Genomic DNA, 23,187 nt, shown 5'->3' on the forward strand with positions numbered 1-23,187 from the left:
CTAAATCAGTACACATAAATTACTGAAAAGTTTTCTAACCTTTTTAAAATTCATCTTTCTTTATGAGAGCAGTAATGCCAATTACACATTTCTCCTTTAGTGTAAGTTTAAAGTTCTTTTCGTAAGGCTAAGAGACATTACCTTACACCATGTCTTTAAATTTTTCAAAAGCAGTCCTTATTTCCAGGACCCACCAAAATTATAATCACATATCGATCCAATTTAGGAGGAAAATTCATAATTGAGAAGGTCCAGTTAAAAAAAAGTTGAGTCAAGGACGAGACACAACGATGGGGGAAAAGATTGGTTGGTCGTGAGACAATAGTCGAGTTCTTAGAGCTGCCTGCCAGTTGCTGTATGGTATCTCAGATCATCCATCATTCCCAGCTGAGAACTTCTGCCTCCCCTGGGATGGTACCTATCAAGCAGGGTTCAGTTGCAGCAAAGAGAAACATTTCTAGTAATTTTAAGTAGAAGGAGATTTAATACAGAGAATTAGCTGCCTGTGAAATCAATGGAAATGCTGTGGAGCAGGGTCTAGGTTGGACCCTTGGAAATGACTCCGAGTAGCCTGCAGAACTTACAAGCTAGGGGAACAACTACCTCTTCCATGAAGGTGGGGAATCAGTAGGCTGCTGCTGGATCAGGAGTCTGCTGTTACTGCTCTGTCATTGACTCCCATGAAACTGGGAGGTGAGAGACCCCAGCTGGCTGCTGCTGCAGAAATATATCTCTACAACCTTGTTTTCCAGGGAAATTCAACCAAAAGCAGCAGGAAAATGACCTCTGCCTTACTTCCATGTTCCAAAACTTGTACAAGCGCTTCCAATTGGGGTTGGGTATATGATCAGAACCCTAGCTGCAAAAGATTCTGGGAAATGTAGTTTTTAGATTTCTAGCCTCTACATGTAGGGAAACACAACAGAAGGGATGAAAGAGAATGTTGAGGCTAATTGCCTGTATTCATTTCCTGTCGCTCTTGTAACAAATTACGACAAACTTAGTGGCTTAAAACAACACACATTTACAGTTCTGGAGGTAAGAAGTCTGATATGGGTTTTACAGTGCTAAAATCAAGGTGTCACCAGAGCTGTGTTCCTTCTGGAGGCTCAAGAGGAGAATCCATTCATTCCTTGCCTTTCTCAGCTTCTGGAGGCTGCCCATATTCCTTGGCTCATGACCTCATTGCTCTGACTTCTGTTTCCATCATCATATCATCTTCTCTACTATAACCTTCATATCTCCTTCTTATAAGGACTCTTGTGATTACATTGCGCCCAGCAGATAATCCAGGATAACCTCCCATCTCAAGATTCTTAATTTAATCACATCTGCAAAATCCCTTTTTCCATTGAAGGTACTTTATTCACAGGGATTAGGATGTTGACATCTTGTGGGGGGGAGCATTATTCAGCCTGTCACGTTGCCTTTATCTAAATTAGTGAGGGAGGGAGCCAATTTTTTATTGAATATCTGCAATATGCCAGGAACTCTATATACATCATCTCATTGAACATTCACAACAACTCTTCAAAGTGGGCACTATTATTCTTATTACAGATGAGATAATGAGATTCAAAGAATTTCAGAAACTAGCCCACATTCAGTGATAAAAATCAAATGAGCTATCAAGCGTGAAAAGACATGGAGGAAAGTTAAATGCATATTGCTAAGTAAAAGGAACCAGTCTAAAAAAAGCTGCATACTGTATTATTCCAACTATATGACAGTCTGGAAAAGGCAAAATTAAAGAGACAGTTAAAAGGTCAGTGGTTGACAGGGGTTGGGGTGGGGAGTGGAGAAGGGGGGAATGAAGAGATGGAGCACAGGGGATTTTTAGGTCAGTGAAACTATTCTGTATACTGTAATGGTGGATACACGACATCATACATTTGGAGAAACACGTAGAATTGTCCAACACAAAGAGTGAACTCTACGTAAATTATGAATTCATTAATAATAATTTATCAATATTGGTTTACCAGTAGTAACAAATATACCACACTAATGCAAGATGTTAATAATAGAGGATGTTCTGAGGTTGGGGAGGGAGTATATGAAAACTCTTTGTACTTTCTGTTCAATTTTTCTGTAAACCTAAATTGCTGTAAGAAATAAAATCTATTAATTAAAAAAAGTTAGCAGCAACAACAAAAAGTAGCCCAACTGGTATGTGGCAGAGCTAGTAGTTAATCTCAGAAATGTTTGGCTCTAAGAATGCGTGTGATTCAAGCAATACTATGCATTCTGGAGGCTCTGGTGCCCTCAGAATTTCATAACCAGAGGGTCTAAAGGCTGTCAGTGATGATCTCACCCCAATAGTAACAGGTCAGCTTCTTCCTTTGTCCCTAGGGGTCCTCCTTAAATACTCGCTGTCAATAGGGTTGAATTGGGTTTAACGGGTTTACCGCCTGGTCTTGATTTACCTATAGGGAACTGTTAATTCCGTCGTCTTTAAGTGGTCAGTTCCAAGTTTCTCATGGCTGTTGTACACCGTCTACACATGAAATCTGCTTCTTCCAGAAGTGAATAAAGTGCTTTCCACATGAACTGGTCTTACTTGCCTGGTGATAACAACAAAAAAGCCATTGTTTTAACTTTAAACTGACTTTAGGTAAAAACATTCATCGATAGGAACAATAATTTGGCCAACTCTTTAAACTGAGAACTACCCTTTTCACTATCCACACTTCACCTTCTTCTTTGAGAGGAGGGAATGGTGTTGATACACTAAAGCACTTGAAACTCGAATTTTTCTGCTTTTTGTATAATGTCTTATTTATGTCTTCAGTGAGACTCTATCATCAAAATTCCAAACTACTAATAACTCTCCCTCTCCCATCTTGTAACTACTACACAAGTGATAGATATTTTTGGTAGAAGGGTATAGATTAGAAAATATAGATGAATAAAAAGACAAATAAATAAAATCATAGAACTCATCACCCAGAGATGACTACTATCAACATAGGTGTATATCCTTCTGGATGTTTCCAATGCAAAAATATGTATGTATGTCACATATTATTAGGTTTGTCTCATAAACTAACTCTGAAGATAAGCTGTCCAGGGACCCAGGGTCCCCCGATTTTGTTGTTCCCTTATTCTGTATGCATGTTTCCAACTCAAAGTCCATGATGACTAGCTGAGCTCCAACCATGACGTCAATTCTAGCCTGCAGGAATGGGGAACTGATGAAAAAGAGCACACCCACTGCCTTTAAGGGTACCTTATATACCCTGTTGGCTAAAACTTAGTTACATTAAGAGCAAGGGAGATGGGAAATGTTTTCTTTATTCTAAGTGGCCCTTTGCCAAATTAACCATCAAAGACTGTATTAATTAAGAAGGAAATGGGAAATGAATACAGATAGATGACAATTTTTGCCAAACGCTCATTTAAAAAAATACAAAAATAAGATCTTATTATTTTCACTACTTTCCTAATGTGATTTTTTTAACATAACAAGATAATGTTAATGTCTTCCTAAGTCATGTGTATATATGCATATATGTCTGTAAATATTTTGATGAGATTATTTTACTTTACAGGTACAAATAATTTATATAATTCTCTATTTATGCGCAATGAGTTTTTTCAAATTTTTTATATTATAAACAACCTTGTGGGAAATATTCATGCATAGAAATCTTTTCACACTTCTTTTACTGTTTTTGAGAATACATTCCTAAGAGCAGACTTTCTGAGTCAGAGGGTAGGCACATTGAAACTCTTTTCATGTATATTTTCAGAAAACGTCAGAGGGTGCAGCCAGCTTGTAGCAGCTCATGAGAGCCCGTTGTCTGCATTTCCTCGCGACTAATGTTCACTGACATCATATTGGTATCTTGAAATCAGCCATGGTGGGAGTATTTACACCATGGAAATCAGCAAATACTACAAATCAGAGCTTTTTTTTTCATCCTGTGGAGAGCCGACTGTTAAACATTTACTCGCAGACTACTGGAAAGTATATACGAATCTTCAGTCCTAACAGTTTATGAGGACCCATTATTCTCACCTCAAAATCCATATCAGTGCTTAAAACAGTAGTAATGCCAATTGTAATTTGTATATTCTAATATTGATAATTCATAATACCTGTTGTTATCTCTGGCTTTTCTTTTCATAGTTTGTTTAGAGATTGAAAACAATTTTGGGTATGTTTGGGTGAATTTTTGTACTCAACCAGATCAGTATGGTCCATTAAGGACAACCAAATTATGCAGAGACTTGGCATGATTGTGTGATAACTCTAAAGAGTGTCTGTACTCTGAAAATTGTTATTTATAACAACCTATTAAATAATTGCTTTGGCACACATAGTTAATTTGTAAGGAACATCAAACTTGGTGACTCAGAGAGAGGAAAGGGGAGAGAGTGATCAGAACCTCTAGGAGGTCTTTATTTGACTTTCCATGACCGTCCCATACCCTCCATTTAAGCCCACAGGTGGGGTTCTTCCAGACCTTGACCCCCGCCTCTCACTCCGGTAGCTAGTAAAACACTGTATTAGTGTGATTGTGCCACCTATGTTGCAGTGGAATAAAAGATTGAGCTGCTGAGTAATCTAGTTCTAAGAGGCTATAAATCTATGAGAGATTATAAATGAAGGGGAGGTAGCTTAGCATAATGAAAATAATACTAGTTTGGGAGTCACTGTCTCCAGAATTCTAGGTCCTACTTTGCCACTGGGCTGTGCAAAGAATCTGATGGCTTCCTCTATCACATTTTTATTCCACAGGCCTGATTCGTTGATCTAGCCAACTAGATTGGTGCTCCATTTTCCCTCACCATTCCCATCACCACTTCCCTCACCACTTTTGTAGAAAAGACCTAGAAGGAGCTACTCAGGAAATTCCCACGTGAAAGAGTAATAATTTTCCATCCAATAAGAGCATAAGAGTAGCCACTGTACGTCTAGCTAACCGTATGCTTTTAACAAGCCTCAGTTTTCTCATCAGTAGAATGGGGGTGTGGGAGGGTTGGATTCAGTTTGTGAGCCCTGAACTTCAATGATTCTACAAAACCAATTCACTAGCATAGCAATTTACTGGAATCAAAATAGCCTCACCAATAGAAACTAAACTCCCTTGAAAGAAGCATTTGATCCAGCTTCCTCAGAGTGCTGTATGAGAACACGATGCTAAGATGTCATATTTTATGAATGCTTTAATTTGGTTCTCACCGGAGGAGTACAGCAGTGATGTAAGAGGCTGTTTATGAGATTATGCCGTTGGGGAATGCTTGTGCCCCATGACTGTAAGGGCCGTGATTCACTTACACGCAGACATCAAATGTTATTGCAAAGTCATTGGGAAAATTCTAATTATTTGAAAGCCATCTATAAAATATGTATCATTAATTAAGTAATATTAATATGAAGTAAGATCAAATTCTGGATCTGAGCTTCCCTTCATACTGATCACCTCTGGAGCATTTCAAACTGTGTAGTCTCTGCCCTGCTTTCTTCTCTGATGAGAATCAGTGGCGGTTGCCCACCCAGTGTAAGTTGGAGGGTGCGACTGAAATCACCACCACACCCCCAAAATAGCTTTTCCACCAATGCTTTTGAAATGTGTGCTACTTGAGATGGAGAAATCTTTTTTCTAGGTTTTTATCTTCAGCATTTCCTTGTTAAGAATATTGCAATATAAATTGGTCATTAGCACAGGCCTGAGATGGACAATGCAGTTGCCAAATGTATCAGTTTTCTAGGGCTACTGTAAAAAATTAACACAAATTTGGTGGCTTAAAACAACAGAAATTTATTCTGTCACACTTCTGGAGGCCAGAAGTCCAAAACCAAGGTGTGGGCACGGTTGGTTCCTTCTGGAGGCTCTAAGGGAGAATCTGTTCCATGCCTCTCTCCTAGCTTCTGGTGGCTGCCAGAAGTCCTTGGTGTTTCTTGACTTGTAGACACGTCACTCCAATCTCTGAATCTCTGACTCCATCCTCACATCACCTCTTCTGCTCTGTCTCTGTGTCTCAAATCTCCGTCTGCCTTTCTATTGTAAGGACACCTGGCATTTGATTTAGGGCTCACCCCAAATCCAGGATGATCTCATCTTGACACCCTTATTAGTTACATCTGCAAAGACCCTTTTCCCAAATAAGATCACATTCATGGGTTGCAAGGGTTAGGATATGGACATATACTTTTGGAGGGGGGGGACACTATTCGACCCTCTATACCAAGGGAGGCCATGACAAAAAGGGACCTTGGATAATAAATTTTGACTAGAAAAAATGGTAGACAGAAAGACTTAAAAAGGTAGCATCAAGATACTAGGTTGATAGGCCGGCCCTGTGGCTTAGCGGTTAAGTGCGTGTGCTCCGCTACTGGCAGCCCGGCGTGCACCGACGCACCGCTTCTCCGGCCATGCTGAGGCCACGTCCCACATACAGCAACTAGAAAGATGTGCAACTATGACATACAACTATCTACTGGGGCTTTGGGGAAAAAAAAAAGGAGGAGGATTGGCAATAGATGTTAGCTCAGAGCCGGTCTTCCTCAGGAAAAAAAGAGGAGGATTAGCAGGGATGTTAGCTCAGGGCTGATCTCCCTCACACACACACACAAAAAAGACACTAGGTTGGAATTGGGGGAAGGGCTGGGGATGAGGAAAGAAGTAATTTCCATTTTACTGAATGGGCATTCTGAAAGGGGAGTTGATAACGCATGAAGAAAACTTTGCCTTTGGGCTCTCCTCACCACCCGAATTCACTGGCTTGTCAAGTCATTGGCCCTCATGCTGTTGGTACCAACGGAGAACCTAGGAATGTGACTTGAACTGAACTATTATGTGGGTGTTGTTTTTTCTAGCTCCTCATTCATCTATTTATTTGTTCATCATTCATCCATTTAGCAAACATTTATTGAGTGCTTACTATGTTCCAGGAACATGGTAGGCTACCTTCCTCTCAAGTGCATTGTTGGGATCTCTGTCCTTGCTTGCACCCTGCATTGGACTGGATGTTCAGTGGAGTTGCATGGTGTCATGTCAGTCTCTAAGATTACAATCAAGTACAGTCAAAATTACCCTAGACAACTCCTCAAAACGTCTATAAAGTACACTTACATGGTTTTCTCTGTGCCTGAATAAATGGTTCAGACATAACAAGCAATCACAAGATGAAGATGAATGGAGCACATCCCGGGATGATTAGCTTTCTTTTTCTAATATTATTTCAGTTGTTTTACTTCTCCCTTTGCCAAGCTTACAGAATTAAATTTGTGAAAATTATACATTTATTTCATGTGACTCTGGCCAAAACCATATGAGTAGCTAGTGGAGACGTAGCAATTGCAAAGTTTGAGAACTGTGAGCCAGAGGAAACGATAGAGATATTTTGTTTGTTCGTTTATTTAGAAGTCACTGTTGTGTGGTTGAAGGAGACCTGGGGGTCAGACAGGTCTGGCTTGCATGAGACCTACATGCAACCTACAAAAGGCTGGGTTGCCTCCTGGTACATTTTAATGGTGCCCTCTAAGGAAACCCCTGTCAGGTATCCCCCAAGGCATTGAAAACAGTTTAAATCTTTACTGAAGTCTCATAAAGATGCACCAAAGAGGACGTCTGTACATGGTACACAGTATACTTTCTTAAAATTCTCTCTCTTGCATCACTTTTCAAGATTTCACACGTCATAGGTGGCAGCTAACTAAAATTCCCATTTTTCATCCCTTAAAATTCTGTTAATTCTCCCAAGACTGTCTGCACTCTGGCTCTTTTCTTCTCTCTCTCCCCTTGCTCTGGCTTCCTGATCTCAACTTCCTGCCCTTTTAAATGTAAATCAATGAGATGACTTTAGCTTTCTTCAGTTCTCTTAACCACTTTTTCCCCCAATCAGATCCACAAAGTACAAAGCAAAACTGCACAGGAAACTCTGGGATTAACTGGGATTTGAACTAGCAGTCTGATTTGCTACTTACTAGCTCCATGTGATTTTGGGAAAGTTACCCTTAACTCTCTGATCCTGTTTTTTTTTTTTTCCTTTTTAAATTTCTAAAGTAGAGCCAATAATGTCAACTTGGTAAAGATGATTTGAGGATTAAGTGAAATTTTATTAAGTGAAAATAAAAGGAATATTTTCAGATTCCTATCACATACTGGCCCATATGAGGCAATCAAAAAATGCTAGTCCTCTTGTTCCTTTCTCTGGAGACAGACTTCTGTGTGGAGACAAATCATAATCAAAGGTTGCTTGGGTGGCTGGACCGGTGGCCTACTGGTAAAGTTCACGTGTTCTGCTTTGATGGCCCGGGCTTTGCAGGTTTGGATCCTGGGCATGGACCTACTCACTGCTCATCAAGCCATGCTGAGGCGGTGTCCCACATAGAAGAACTAGAAGGACCTACAACTAGGATATACAACTATGTACTGGGGCTTTGGGGAGAGAAAAGAAAAAGAGGAAGACTGGCAACAGATCTTAGCACGGGGTCAATCTTCCTCAAAAAAAAAAGAAGTTGCTTGGTCAGTGTGGAACCAGATCTCATGAACAAAAGCTCCAAAGGCACTGTGCCAAGAATAACTGCCGAATCCATGCAATCATGAGAATTTTTTTTGCCGTGGCAACTATAGGCTGGAGTCTAGCCTCCACCAAGAATTTGGTTTTGGAAGAATTCCCAAAATAAAAGAAGAATGTTCAAATAGTAAAGAGTCAAGAAATTTCTAATGTCTGCTACATTGGATAGTTTTTATTTGGTGTTTTTGGCCTCTTTCTGTAGTTTCCATTTTGTGGAATTTGGAATTACTACTCACCAGGGGAAATTTCACATGGCTGGAATATGCCCCATTAGTACAATGTATTTTAGCATTACTAATGCAATGGTATAAATACACATTGCATTAGAAGTAGTATTTAGTCAGGTAATGGATTTTAAATTTATTTTACTTCCATGTTGGCTTTACCTTCAAAATGTGTTTATTATTGTTGTCATTGTTACTATCATCTTCCTTTTCTACATCTCCTTTGCTACTTCTCTGGGTGCAAGCCATCACTACTTTTTGCAAAGATGACAGGATGGACCACTAAGAGGTCTGCAACCCTTCCTCCCCACCTTACCAGGATTGCTCTCCACATAGCAGCCAGAGTGGTCTTTATGAAAACACACATGAAGCCATGTTACTCCTCTGATGGTTTCTCAATATTGTTTTATCTGGAATAAAATTCTAACCTCCTTCCTTGACCTTGAGGGCCCCAAGGAGCTGGCCTTGCCTCTTTATCCAAGAATATAGGCTGCTTCTCCCCTTGTCCTGGGTGCTGCAGCCATGTTGGCCTGCCTTCTAGTAGCACACTTGCCCTCATGTTCCATCTGCCTAGAGTGTCTTCCCTTCCACCTCTACATGGCTGGCTTCTTCCTGTCATTCAAGTCTCTGTAGAGACTTTCTGGCCACTTAACCTAAGTAGGCCTGGCACTCACCTAAGCATTATCATGTCATTCTGCTTTTTCTTGATACCAACCACTACACTCTGACATTTTGAATTGATTGATTATTTATTTAATTGCTTATTGTCAGTCTCCCTGAAGTCTTCGCGAGACCACATGCCTGTATGTATCTCTAGTGCCTAGGATACTGCCTGGAATATCATCAGAGCTTAATAAACATTATCTCTATGTACAGGGATTTGCCGTAGACATGACTGTGAAGACCAAACAATCCTCGATTCCTTCCCGCTCCTTCTAGGTCTTTCCCCCATTTAGAATTGTCCCTTTCCAGAGCTCTCAGGGTCTCTGGGTCATTACTAGGCTTTTTTATCACCAAGAGAAAGAATCCATGTTTCCTGCATCCTCCTCCTCCCCTATCAGTTTACTCTACTCCAGGCTGCTTCTGCTGTGTGCAAAGTTCAACTGTCTGCCTCAATTTTAATTATTCGGTGTTGAATAGGCATATTTGCATATGCAAATATTTGAGGAATTGAAATTAACAGATGTATATTTGAGACTATTTTAAAGTATCATTGTGTCTGCCTGTTTTCTTTACTTCTGTGGCCCAGTAGTAATTCTGATCTTAGTGATTCTGTGTTTCTCCATCCAGCATGTTTTCAGGTCTGTGCTAACCTGAGTCAGAGTTCTGGAACATATTGTCTTTAAACACAACTGAAAACCACTATTTTGATCCCTTTACAGAATGTAATAAAAGATTTCAAAAGTACCTGCATTTCTTCGTATTTCTATGTGGTTGATGAGCCTCTCTTCTTAAAGGCTTCAGCTAGAGAGGAGTTGCTTGACAATTATTCTTATAATTATTTGAGGACCTATGGTGGAAAAGGCACTGTGCTGGATGTAGCGGGGAGATACAGAGAGGAGTAAGGCCAAAACCCTGTCCTCCGGAGCCTCTCAGTTCCACAGGAGGGAGAAGATGTGAAGACTGATAACCTTGGTGGCATTTGGTGGATGACATAGCATTCAGCATAAAATATTTGTCATCAACAAAAGCTGCCAGCTGTTACTGAATGGTTTTGGTGATTTCCATGACATTTTCCAAAAAACAATGACTTTCCTCTTGTGATTTGTACATAAATAAAAGTTTTTCTACTAACTACACTATTGGGGGAAAATGGATCTATATCAATTTATTGTTAAATGAGCAAATGATCACATTAAGTTCTTATTGCAGTTTTGGAGTGATAATAGAGCAGGCTTTCCCCAGCTACTGATTCCACATTTGAAAATTGTTTTTGGAATGTTTTTTTTTCCTTCCTTCACAGAAAGTAAGGTGTCGAGGACGGGGGCATGGGAGAAGGAATCCAGAATCTGGAAAAGGTAGTATCTGTTCCTAACTTCAATTTCTGAGCTAAGTCTAGTGGAATATTGACATGACTCCTTGAAAGGTGACAGAGCACTTGGAGGGCAGCATTTCCCAAGGGTGCTTAATTCCAAGTGGTGTCACCGAGGGGGTGGGTCAAGGAGAGCTTGACAGAGACATTTGTCAGGAAGCAAGTCTTTTGCCATGATGCCCAAGCTAAAGAAGACACAGCCAAGGAAACAAGTACTGCAGCTGGGCATTGTGGCTCCATGTTAATGGAGTTGGATTGCCTTCTTCCCTTCCTTCTTCAATGGTTTTATGATGCAGAGATTTAAAGTGGAGAAATACAGAGCAAACAATTCTTTGCCCTCACTTAAATTGACAGTTTGTTGGACTTTTTAAAATATGCATTTCTATTTTACTACTTTCTACACAATATTTCTGGAAACACATTGAGCACTGAATTTCTTTTGTTCTCACTGAAATATCACCACTGTATGAGAAAAGAGATCAATGGTCTTTGTTAAACAACAATTTAGCGGCCTCCTTTCATCTGAAATTTGAGTCATTTTTTTTTTTCAGGCTTCCTGTCGTGAATAGATAATTCCTCTGAGGACATCAGCGTTTAAAACATAAGAAACCAGATACCTACAGCAAATCCTGCCAGTTCATTTTTCTCCTTCCAAGCTTGCTGGTTTGCATCTCTTAATTACTGACTTGATAAGTTGATGTTCCTTAAAACACATTATTTTTTTTTCAGGTAAACATTTTAATGCCATCTTAACATAATCCCTCTAAGTTGTCCACAAACATATAAAGCTACAAAAATATTCAAAGACTTTTTATTGAACATAAGACCATTTTTCCTCATATTTTTTCATGTTCTTTATGGATATATAATGATTGCATGATTTAGTGTTGTAACCATAGAATTCTAGAGTTGGAAACATCCACTCAAATCATTCATTTTTCCTAGGAAGTGAAGACCTGGAAATGCTAACATCACTATTCCAAGGACTAACACTCAAGCCTTTGAACATCAGTACCTGGATTTTTCCACTTAATCAAGGTGGGGGGGTGTTGAGGATGGGGGCTAGGTAAAGGGGTACATGGTGGGAGAGAAGCAACTGTTTAGCTGAACCATGACCTCTGGCAGGAATTTTTAATGACTTATGATCCCCAAGCTTTAGAGACATTCACTTCTTTCCCTCTGGTGAATTTTCTGGTGCATCTGCCAGCAGCGGGTGTGATATTTATGTGGCCAAATAATATTGGCTAGGTGAGGATGTGACCAGCTGATTCTCAAGTGTCGTAGAAGAGCAATTGAAAGAGTAGCAGATTGAGTAACTATTTCTCGCCCAGTCTCTGTGTTCGTTTTATCAGGTGTGCAGGAATGCACAGGCAGTGATGTGCAATAGTTTAACACCTGGGTGCTGGACCTTGTCACTTGAGATGGAATCTTGACTTGGTCACTTACTACGTGGGTAACTTTAGGCAAATTGCATCTTTGCACCTCAGTTTATACATCTTTAAAATGAGGATAACAATAGTACCTACTTCATACATTTATTATAAGGACTAAATGCTATTAATATAAGATTAAAACAATGTTTCATGGAAAGTGACTGCTCGATAAACATTGGCCTTTGTAATGAAAAGGATTTGGAATTTTTTTTTTTTTAATGAGAAAGATTGGCCCTGAACTAACATCTGTTGCCAATCTTTCTCTTTTTGCTTGAGCAAGATTGTTCCTGAACTAACATTGTGCCAATCTTCCTCTATTTTTTGTATCTGGGACACCACTACAGCATGGCTTGATGAGCGGTGTGTAGGTCTGTGCCTGGGATCTTAACCTGCAGACCCTGGGCCACCAAAGCAGAGCATGCAAACTTAACCACTCCTCCACCAGGCCAGCCCTGAGGGTTTGCAATTTTTAACCTAGTATCTAGATTTCCATCCTTGGGCATGTCAGTAAAGAATTTTGGGCCTCAGTTTTGCTGTCTCTAAAATGGAGTCAGTTATAGTTTCTGTTGTTCTGGACTTTGTAGGGTTGTTACAAGGATGAGACATCATGTAGGAAGACTCTCAGGACTTGGAAATTATTACTATTCCACTCTCCTTGCCAAATACTTGCCCAGTGGAAATGCATAATGGGAGCATAAGTTAAACTTTGTACTGTAACTCTGCAACATGCAGTATTGTTTTGAAGGGACTTGAGATGCCTTCTGCAGGAAGAGACTGTGTACAGCTTGAACTACCTGCCCTGAATAGTGTAGTTTGAGAGGAAGCAGAGACATTAAGACCATCACCCCTCATCTTTCAGCAGGGCACAGATCTGAAAGCACGGCCACTGCCTCATTATCCTGATGACTCATGGAGCCAGAGTACTTCCCCTCTCCTCTGCTGTCCTTTCAAATTAGATTCATTGTTCTACAAGATGTCTGCAGTTCCCAGAAATGACGCAAGTGTATGTGCCCTGTTCAAAGCCTGGACATCTGACTCTCAGCACGTTCTCCCAAGCGATCTGGATCCTACCACTCGCTAACACAGCCACTGACAATTCCAGTAACCCTTCTTTTTCTTTCTTAACAGAAGCTCAGAGAGGATTATGGCTATATAGACTCCTTTTTAAAAAAGTCTTGCAAAGCCTAATGTAAAAAATTTGGATATCCTTGCGAAAACACACAAGAAAAAAAGTGAATTCTTTTTGATATTATTTTCAAAATTGGAAGTATTTGACCATCCACAGGGTGAAAAGCAGGCGTTTCATAGTTGCTTAAAAGCTAAATGAGAGGCACTGGTATACATATATTAGTCAACCAGTTAATGCACATCAGCCTTCAGTCTCTCATCCTTGAAACAAGCTTGAAATGCTTTTAAATCTAGTCCAAGTGGGAAGCACACTTTCTTGAACATCTTTTGTCACTTGAAATAATTTAAAAGCAGCAAACAACACACCCGCGCCAAGGAGAGCACACCTGTTGGAGGTGAGGTTGGTCTGTAAGGAAGCCAGCGTGGAAATGTGCCCAAGTGGTGAGTCAGCAGCTGCCATCCCAGCTGCATTCCCTTTTCAAAAGAATGGCATTTGTCAGGTACTTTTTTTACCCCCTCCTACCGAAAAAAAAAAACGGTTTCCTCATTGTTCTCCCTTTAATTGTTAACATGTTCCAGTATATGTAGGGATGTTAGCATTTGATTTTTTATGACAATCCTGTAAAATAACTAGGGCAGATATTATTTCTCCCATTTCACAGATGGGGAGACTGATGATCAGAGAGGTCAATGAACTTGCCCAAAAGCACACAGCCAGGTCTCCCATCCAGGTTTTCTGATATCGTGTGGGCGTGAGCTCCAGGGGAGCTGGCTCTGATAAGGTACGCTCCAGATGCCCTCATTGTGGTGCTGATTGCAAGAGCCCCTCAAGGTGGATGCAGAGCAGCAGCGTTCCAGTGAGAGCCCGTGAAGGAAAGACAAGTGCTATGTGGGGTGGGGTGTGGGGGGGGGAGTATAAAACACACAAACCTTGGGTAAGGCCCTTACATTTCATCAGTGAGTACTGCGGGCAAATGTGTTATTGCAGAGAGACATCACTAGCTGGAGCATCTGAGTGTCTTTCTCTGAAACAAGCGTCTCATTGTGTGAAGCGCAGGTTTCCAAAGGAGTGTAACCTTTAGTAGGTGTTGGTTGGTGTAGGATAGATACAAATTATAACATAATCTATTGCATGTTATTATATATAATATATAATACGTCTATAATATAACAATTTTGCATTGTTGGTGATTGCAGATCCATCCACAATTGACCCAGACGTTCCCCTTTTGCTGGGTTCTCTTCATAGAGACCCTATCTCCACTTCTAGCTACTGCATTAAGTTTCTCCTCTCCTTGACAGACCCTTTGTGATGACAATAATGGCAGCTATGGACCAGGAATGGGGCACTTTGCATGTATTATTGCATTTAATTTTCACAACAATCCTAAAAGAGAGGATTAGTCCTATTTTATAGATGAAGATGCTGAAGTTTAGAGAGGATAACCTGCCCAAAGTTACTTAGGCTGTAAATGGCCAGGAGTTCTGGTTATCTGTTCTTGCAAAACAAATACCTAGAAATTTAATGGCTTATAATACCAATGGTTTTATTATATCTCACTGTTTTGTGGGTCAGAAATTTAGGCAGGGCTCAGCGGAGACAGCTTAACTCTGTTCCACATGACATCAGGTGGGATGGCTTAACTGGGGCTGGAGAGTCTATTTCTGAGACAGCTCACGCACATGGCTGGCAACTGGGCTATTAGCCAGGGTCCTTAATTCTTTTCCACATGGGCCTCTCCATGTGGCTACTTGGGCTTCCTTAGAGCATGATGGCTAGCTTCCAAGAGTATGTATTCCAAAAGACAAGAAGTAGAAGCTGCCAATCTCTTAAGGCTGGTCCCAGAAACTGTCACAGTGGTACTTCTGCTGTCTTTTATTGCTAGGAAGTCACAGAGCTCTCCTAGATTCAAGGAGAGGGAACATAGACCTGACCTCTCATTGAGAGGAGTGTCAAAGAATTTGCAGCCATGTTTAATCTACGACAGGAAAGATGAGAATCCAGATTGTAGTCATGACACCATGTTGCATCTCAACTAGTACAACGCCAGATGCATTTCTCTATCTTTGCATTTATCTCTTTGTATTATAGTGACCAGACCATGAGCTCCTTGAAGGCAGGGATCTTGCCTTATACATCTAGGGTTAGGCATAACACCTACCTGAGCATAGTCAATGATCCATAAATGCTGAAAGAATGAATGATGGAGAGCTGAGTTCCAGTCCTGGCTCTGCTATTAAGCCTGCTGTTAGTCCAAGCAGGATACTGAACTACTCTGGGCCTTGGCACCCACACGGTAAAGTAAGGGGATGGGATTAGATGATCCCGAAACTCTTTCTTTTCCCAGCACTACCATCGTATTAGTCTGCTTGGGCTACTCTAACAAAATACCATAAACTGAGGAGCTTAAACCATAGACAGTTATTTCTCACGGTTCTGGAGGCTGGGAAGTCCAAGACCAAGGTGCCCTCCAACTCAATTCCTGGTGAGGACCTTCTTCCTGGCTTGCAGGCAGCCACTTCTTGCTATGTTGTCACATGGTGGAGAGAGAGAGAGGTCTGGTGTCTCTTCCTCTTCCTAAAAGGACACTAATCCCATCATGGGGGCTCTACCCTCATGACCTCACTAAATCTAATTGCCTCCCAAAGGCCCCACCTCCTAATACCATCACTTTTAGGGTTAGAGCGTCAACACGTGAAATTTGGGAACACACAAACATTCAGTCCGTAACAACCATTCTGCTCATCTACTCAAGATAATTCGTTACCAAATAAAGAGAGCTCAGATACGAGTCTCAAATGAGAGGAAGCCAGGAGTCAAGAAACATGAGAATGAAAAGAAAAGAATAGAGCCAATGAGATTGTTCTCTAGAGAGACAGGGATGGGACTTTAGGTTCAGATGCTAATACTTGAATTACAATAGTAACACTTGAATAGAAAGGAAGGAAGTTGGAGGAGGCCTTTTCAAAGGTTGAAGGCATCGGACTTGGGAACTATTTGGCCACAGGGGTGGGACAAAGTTATAAGTCAAAGTGGACTCCAGATTTTGTACCTGGGTACCTGGGGGAGTGCAGATTTGTCTAACATCAGCAGTGGTTCTCAACTCTGACTACACGGAAAATTGCCTGATGAGCTTTTAAAAAGTATTGATGACTGAGCCCCTTTCAAGAATTCAGAATTTCTAAAGATGGGGCTGGAGCACCAATATTTTTCAAAGCCCCCCAGGTGATTCCATTGTGCAGCCAGGGTTGAGGATTTCTAACCTAGAGTTAAAGGCACTAGTTTTCTGGCTGCTGTGGAATGATAAGAAACTGAAGATCAAAAGCTGATAGCCACCAAATAACTTGGGGTATGGATTGTATGGTATATAGAATAATGGCTTCCCAAAGATGTCCACATCTTAATCCTCAGAGCCTGTGACTATGTTAGGTTACATGGCAAGTGGAATTAAGGTTGCTAATCAACTGACCTTAAGATGGGGGGATTATCCTGGATTATCCAAGAAGGTCCAATGTAAGCACAAAGGTCCTTTAAAGGTGGAAGAGGAAGGTAGAAGAAGAGAGTCAGAGGGAGAGGTGGCTATGGAAGAATAGTCAGAGGTGCAATGTTGTTGGCTTTGAAGATGGAGGAAGGCACCATGAATCAAGGAATGTGGGAATGCTTCTAGAAGCTGGAGAAGGCAAAAAAAAAAAAAAAAAAAAAAAAGAATTCTCCCCTAAAGCCTCCAGAAAAGAATGCAGCCCTGTTGACATCTTGATTTTTAGCCTGGTAGGACCTGTGTCAGACTTCTGACCTACAGAACTGTAAGATAATAAATTCATGGTGCTGTAAGCCACTGTTTATGGTAATTTGTCACAGCAGCCTCAGGAAACTAATACAGGTGGTCAGTTCAGGAAGGCTTCCTGGAAGAGGTAACTTTTGATAAACTTTTGCAGGGACATTGGTGGTTGAGAAAAACTCCAGGAGATAGATCTTGAAATTTGAGCCCATCAGAAAAAAAATTTTTAAAAATCTCAAGGCTGTATAATATCTACCCAGAATGTTTAAAATCAAAAGTCAGAGGAATGAAACAGTATTATATGATTGTCACTAAATTCCCCAACGGAATCAGAGGCAAGGAAATCTTGGGAATTTTTCTCAGTAATGTTACTTGGAGTGTGATCAACGTCACAGATTTAAAGGCTGACAAAACACTTGTTTTACCTGGATTTTTAAAATCACTGAAGTCAGCAAAGAAACTGATAGAATCTGTAGCTTCCACACAGCTTATCACCTGAATGTAAACTGGGGCTTGATATTCCTATCACTCTCCTTTAATCATATCTGTGGACTCCGCTGATTTCTTTTCATTGGATCCTCCTGATAAAAATAATTGGATAATCACACACACAGAAAGGGAGAGTAAAAAACCTTCCATATGTACATTTATTCATTAAAATGTATTTATTGAGGATCTATATATGACACGAACTGTGTTGGGGATACATCAATGAATGAGACAGGCAAGGTCCTTGCTCTCATGGAGCTCACAGCCTGGTAGAGAACACAGACAATAATCAGGCAATTTGTAGCAGAGTAGACAATATAGGGCTATCAGAGAAGGTGGAAGGGACAAGTGACTCAGTCTGAGAGTGGAAAGGGAGGAGTGCATCAGGGGAGGCTTCCTGGAGGAAGATAACTTTTAAGCCACTCATTCTCAAAGTGTGGTACATGGATCAGCACCATCAGCAAACCCTGGGAGACTGTTAAAAAATGGAAATTCTCAGGCCTCTTAAGCCAGATCTATTAAGCCTGAAATTCTGTGGATGAGGCACTGAAATCTATGTTTTAATAGATCACTAAGTGGTTCAGATACACACTAAAGTTTGAGAACCACTGAAAACCAGAGCTGCACATTAGAATCAGCTGGAGTACTTTTGCACCAGAATGATGCTGTGGTCTCACCCCCAGAGATACTAATTCAATTGGTCTGTGACAGAGCCTGGGATTAAGCACTTTTAAAGTCCTGGGTGATTATAATACGGTTTTAATGTGCAGTCAGGGTTGAGACCATTTCTCTAAGTTGACAACTGAAACATGAGTTAGCCAGAAAGTGGGGGCTGGGGAGAGGGCAAGAAGGGTGTTACAGGCAGATGTGCAAAGGCCCAGATGTAGGAGAAAGCCTGAGGTGGTATATCTGGGGACCTGATAAGGCTAGAGAGTACACACAACAAAACTCCAGGGTTTAACATAAGGTTCACAGCTATACATTTAAGTGTTCATTGCAGTACTTCTTAAACTTTCATGTGCACAGAATTATCTGAGGATCTTGTAGGAACTCAGACCCTTATGCAGCAGGAAGGTTCTATTGCCCCAGCTTCCCCTGAGCATACACATCATAGAGGGAATGGGGACTGCAGAAGGATGTATCTATGCATCAGCCCCAGGGCCAACATAAGGGCACCCAGTTGGGGTGAACTGCAGATGCCCGTTGCTGGGTGGGTATGTTTTGAGGGTAAGGAGGAAAGATGCAGCCTAGCACAGCCTCCCAGCCTGCTCTTCTGATTATTTTCCATCAAGGTCGTACTGCTTTTAGCTCAGCAGTAACCTCACCTCCCCCCAGCCCCCCCCCCCCAATCTAGCTGTGTGCATCCCCTGGCCAGGTCACACAGAGCCAGCTCATTAACTGACCGCTGGAGCTCTCTGTAACGTGCCAGCCAGCCAGGGGGGCGCTGGCTGAGGAGGGGGGCTCTCTGGGGGCCTCTTCCCCCTCTGTTCCTCTTCCCACCTTCTCTGGCTGATAGCGTCGGAGCCTGCGGCAGAGCCTCCCTCTGCAGCAGCCCCTTGGACTTGGCTCGCACTTCTGGGCGCTGTCCATGGTTGCAGCATCTTTCGGCGCGCCACGTCAGGAGGCCGCAGCGGGGCCCTGCGATTGGCCGAGGAGCCCCTCGCCATCCCACAACACACCCGCCCCCGCGCCCCGGCCCCAAGCGCCGGCCCCGCAGGCGCGTGCCAGCCAGCGTGCGGGGCGCGCCCTGGGCTCCCGGGAGTCACACCCACTTTCCTTATTAGGGCAGAGTCGGGCGCCTCGAACGGGCGGCGGGGCGCGGGGGTGGGGCGGAGAGCCCTGGGACGCGACAGCTGAGGGCGCAGCCACAGCCTCAGCCGCCTCCGAGCGGTAGGAGGGAGCAGCAGCCGCGGCGCCCTGGCGGGCCACTTTCCCGAGACCTCGCTCCTCTCGCCCGGCGGAGATCTTTCTCCGCGCCCTCCCCGTACCCCTGGTCCAAAGCTCTCGCAACGATATGGAAGAATTTTTGCAACGCGCCAAGTCTAAACTGGTAAGTTGAGGGAGTAAAGCTGGTGAGTGCGTGTGTGTGTGTGTGTGTGTGTGTGTGTGTGTGTGTGCGCGCTGATGGAGAGGAAAGGGCATTGCAGCAAAGGAGGAAGAAACAACTTTGCCACTTAGTTGTCAGGGTGTGCGGGCTGTCCCCTGGAAAGAACCTCTGGAACTCTGGTGCTTACAGCGGGCAATCTGTCTCCATAATCTTCCCCCACAGCCAGACAAGTGCCGAGCTGGAGATGTTCGTGGCCTGGCTGAAGTTAAGTGCTGTGTGTCCAGCTTTGGTCCCTTTGGCCTGAGGTTGGAGAGAGGCAGATCGAGTCAAATTTGCAATTTTCTCATGAAGGCTGGAGGATGCATGGGTGTGGTGCTCCTTGAGAAAAAGAGCCCAGCCCTCTGCAGATGCAGTACGCGTGAGTGTAAAAGAAGAAGACTAATCCCTTAGAGCTGTACTTTAGCTGGAGGAGGTGGCAAAACGTTAAGTGAGAAAATCAGGGTGCCGACTAGGAAGGAGGCCTGCGAATGCGCAGTTGACCCAAGCATCCCTCCCCCAGAGCTTGCTCCAGTGCAGGAGTTAGGGATATTCTAGCGCAAATTGTGTCTCTCTGGTCCCGGCTCAGATCAGTAACTTGGGGCAGAGGCAGAAGGCGAAAGCTCCAACTGTTGCTGGTGATGTGGGGTTTGCCAAACTATTGTTCTTCTGGGAGGAGACCGGCGTGTAGGTCTGCTGTGTTTACCCAAACCGCTGTCCAAGGAGTGAGCGATAATTTCACTATCTGTTGACAGCTGCTACACATTCTGGAACAACAGATTCTAGCAGTTTCCTAATTCCAAATTGTTTTGGCTCTCCAGCAAAGCAGTAATAAACATAATGGAAATGTTTGTTTCTGCACTTAAAAAAAAAAGCCTCTGCCCGTTTAGAAGCAATATCTTTAATGAACAGTGAAAGCACCTTTTATGGGCCTGGCATAGGAGAAAATGCATAATTTATGATGCCTTCAACCTTTAAACCTTCATAGAGGCCAAAATATAAAGTCTGCATTAAGGTGACGTCTTACTCACAAGGCAGGATGTTTGCAGGGTTGTCACTGTAACTTATTTGCCCTCACACAGCAAGGAGAGTGCAGAGGAAGTGTGATTCTTACAGAAGATTTAACTGTATCTTTAAAAAGACCATTAAAGTTGATTAATGCTAATATAAATACTTTGTTTTCTACCGCATGCCTCCCAGAGAGTTGCATGTTTGTGAGGATTTCAGAATTGAGAAAGTTTGTGATCATTTTTGTGTTTATTGTTGGCTCCCTTATAGTTTTCTCTAGCACGAAGGAAAATACAGATTGCAGAAACCCACTTGCATATCTGATAGTATAAGTGTGCTGTTTGCTCTTTACCTAACAATGAATGAGAGATGGTCAAAAGAGAAAGTCAATTTTGGCAACTTATTATTATTTTTTTGTGTGCCGTGTAGATGAAAATGAATGGCAATCAACGATAAATGCAATTTTAGACTGCACCTGTGCTCCACTCCCGTACCATTTATTTTAACAATAAATATTTAGATTGTGAGGTCTGATGTGAGCAAGAGGTTTGGCTCATTTCTGAAGAACAATTGTTGGGAGGGGAAAAGTCCCTATTTCAGAGAAATCAGGTGAAAGTAATATGTAAGTTTATTTACTGAGTCCCTTCATTAGAGGAGCAATTGCTCTACGTCATTAAAAAAAAAGACAGGAAAAAGAAAACGTTGTTTGAAATGCTGTTCCCAGTTTCCTGCTTTGGCCAGAAGAATAATTATGGCTAATTTTATTTTTTTCTTGGAATAGATTTCTTGTTATTGATCACAATTAGCCTTTCATATTCAGCCACAGCGAAGGTGTTTTGGTCACTTTTAGTGTCACATTTCCCCTGACAAATTACATTTTCTAGGTAAATAAAAATTTTACTTAATATGCAACATTAAACTATAGTAATAGATAACCTTCTGCTTTAGAGGCTAGATAACCCTTTTTGTGGGAGAAAAAATTAAGTCAATAATTATGGCATTCATTTGTGAGAAGTTTATTCATAATAAAATAGTAGGATTTTTAAAAATTAGGCTAATCTTTTGGAAAACATTTTAAGGAGAAGAAAATTATCACGCTGGTTTTCACTTAAGGCTTATTAGACCAGAATTAGATAGAATTTAGGTGTTATGTTTAAGCTGTTTTCCATCAGACATTAATATAGACTTAGCTATCTGATACCTAAAAAGGTCTAATTGGCAGGTTTTTGCCAATTGACTTCTCGCTTCAATATTCTGCAGGCGTGATACACATATTTTAATGCTTTGAAATAGTCAATGTTGCTTCCAAAGTCTTAACATAACCTTGTCATCACTGGAGCTAGCTAATTCCAATAGACCAAAGGAATTTTAAATTGCAAAATGGAATTGCTATTAGCCATAGATAAAATCTCCAGTAATCAAAACTTTGGAGAAATTGTTTCTGTGCCCCCACTTCCCACCCCCATTAGGAGCATTTATCATTCATCCGTCATTGTGAGGAGAGAAGAAGCTCTCTATTCTAGGCCAGGCCTTTGGGTTGAGCAGACATCTTGGAAGGGGAAGGGATATTTTTGAATTTTTATCAAGTAGTTTGGAGCTTAATTCTGTTGAAATTGGGAGAGCACTCTCTCAGTTCTATTTTCATCCCAGTCTGGTCCTTGAACTGAGACAGATTCACTGACATAATCCTATTCCTCCTTTTTCCTAAATCTCTCCTTCCAATACCCACCCTTCCTTCCTGAGAACACTCAGTATTTATTAGAAATGGCAAATGTAAACCCCAATTGTGGCCTCAGAGGGATTGTCCCCCCTGGCGCTCAAATGCTTCTCTAGAGCACCTGCCTCCTGCCTGGTTAAGGTGGGCTTGGTGCCCGGAGCTTCTTTGTGAAAAACCTCAGCTGAAGGTGGAGGGCAGCAAGGGGAGTGGTCACTCCGGCCAAACACAGTCGCCAGAAGTGGTACCTTCTTGACAAATACAGACTGACAAATAGGGAACCGACACGATTGTTGTTAAAACAATCAAGACGGTAGCGTAAGCAGTATGAGAGCTAGACTCCCGACAGCAGAGACGGTCATCTAAGGCTGATGCTTCTTACCTGGGTTCACTCCCCTGATGTGAGAACCCAGCGATGCTTCGGATCTGGACCTTCACTGCTAGATCTAGAAATGAGAGTGAAAACACATTTTCTTTTTCTCCTGCCAGTGCCCACCTGGCTTTTCTTCCATCACTCGTTCAGACCTGGAATAGGGACAGAGATCAAATCCTGTAGTTCCAAGTCAGTCTTTAAATTTTAGCCATGCTTTCCATTTTTAGTTATGCCATTTCTACGGTGGTGTCTTAGTCATTCTCAGTTGTACCATTTTTATCGTAAGAGAAATTGAAGGAGGGGAGGGAATGAGGGCCCCTGCCCTAGGCTATGATTTGGGAAATGTCCTCCAATTTCGTAGTGGTGAGCTCAGAAAAGTATTCAGGCCAAGACAG

The 23,187-nt window shown here is 41.9% G+C and overlaps 1 protein-coding gene across 12 annotated transcripts in view; it reads left to right on the plus strand.

Moving 5' to 3' along the window:
* Positions 1-23,187, plus strand: part of PRUNE2 (prune homolog 2 with BCH domain) — a 350,844-nt gene that overhangs the window by 70,113 nt on the left and 257,544 nt on the right. The window contains exon 1 of one of the 12 annotated variants that reach the window (XM_058565605.1): positions 19,491-19,664. The exons of 10 other annotated variants lie outside the window; for them this stretch is intronic. In XM_058565605.1, coding sequence (XP_058421588.1) covers positions 19,629-19,664 — 36 coding nt within the window. In that variant the 5' untranslated portion in view covers positions 19,491-19,628. Of the gene's footprint in view, positions 1-19,490; positions 19,665-23,187 lie in introns of those variants that run through there. One more of the 12 variants, XM_058565614.1, reaches the window with a different exon arrangement.

Source organism: Diceros bicornis, chromosome 22, assembly GCF_020826845.1.
Source record: "Diceros bicornis minor isolate mBicDic1 chromosome 22, mDicBic1.mat.cur, whole genome shotgun sequence".
In the NCBI taxonomy this organism is placed as follows: domain Eukaryota; kingdom Metazoa; phylum Chordata; class Mammalia; order Perissodactyla; family Rhinocerotidae; genus Diceros; species Diceros bicornis.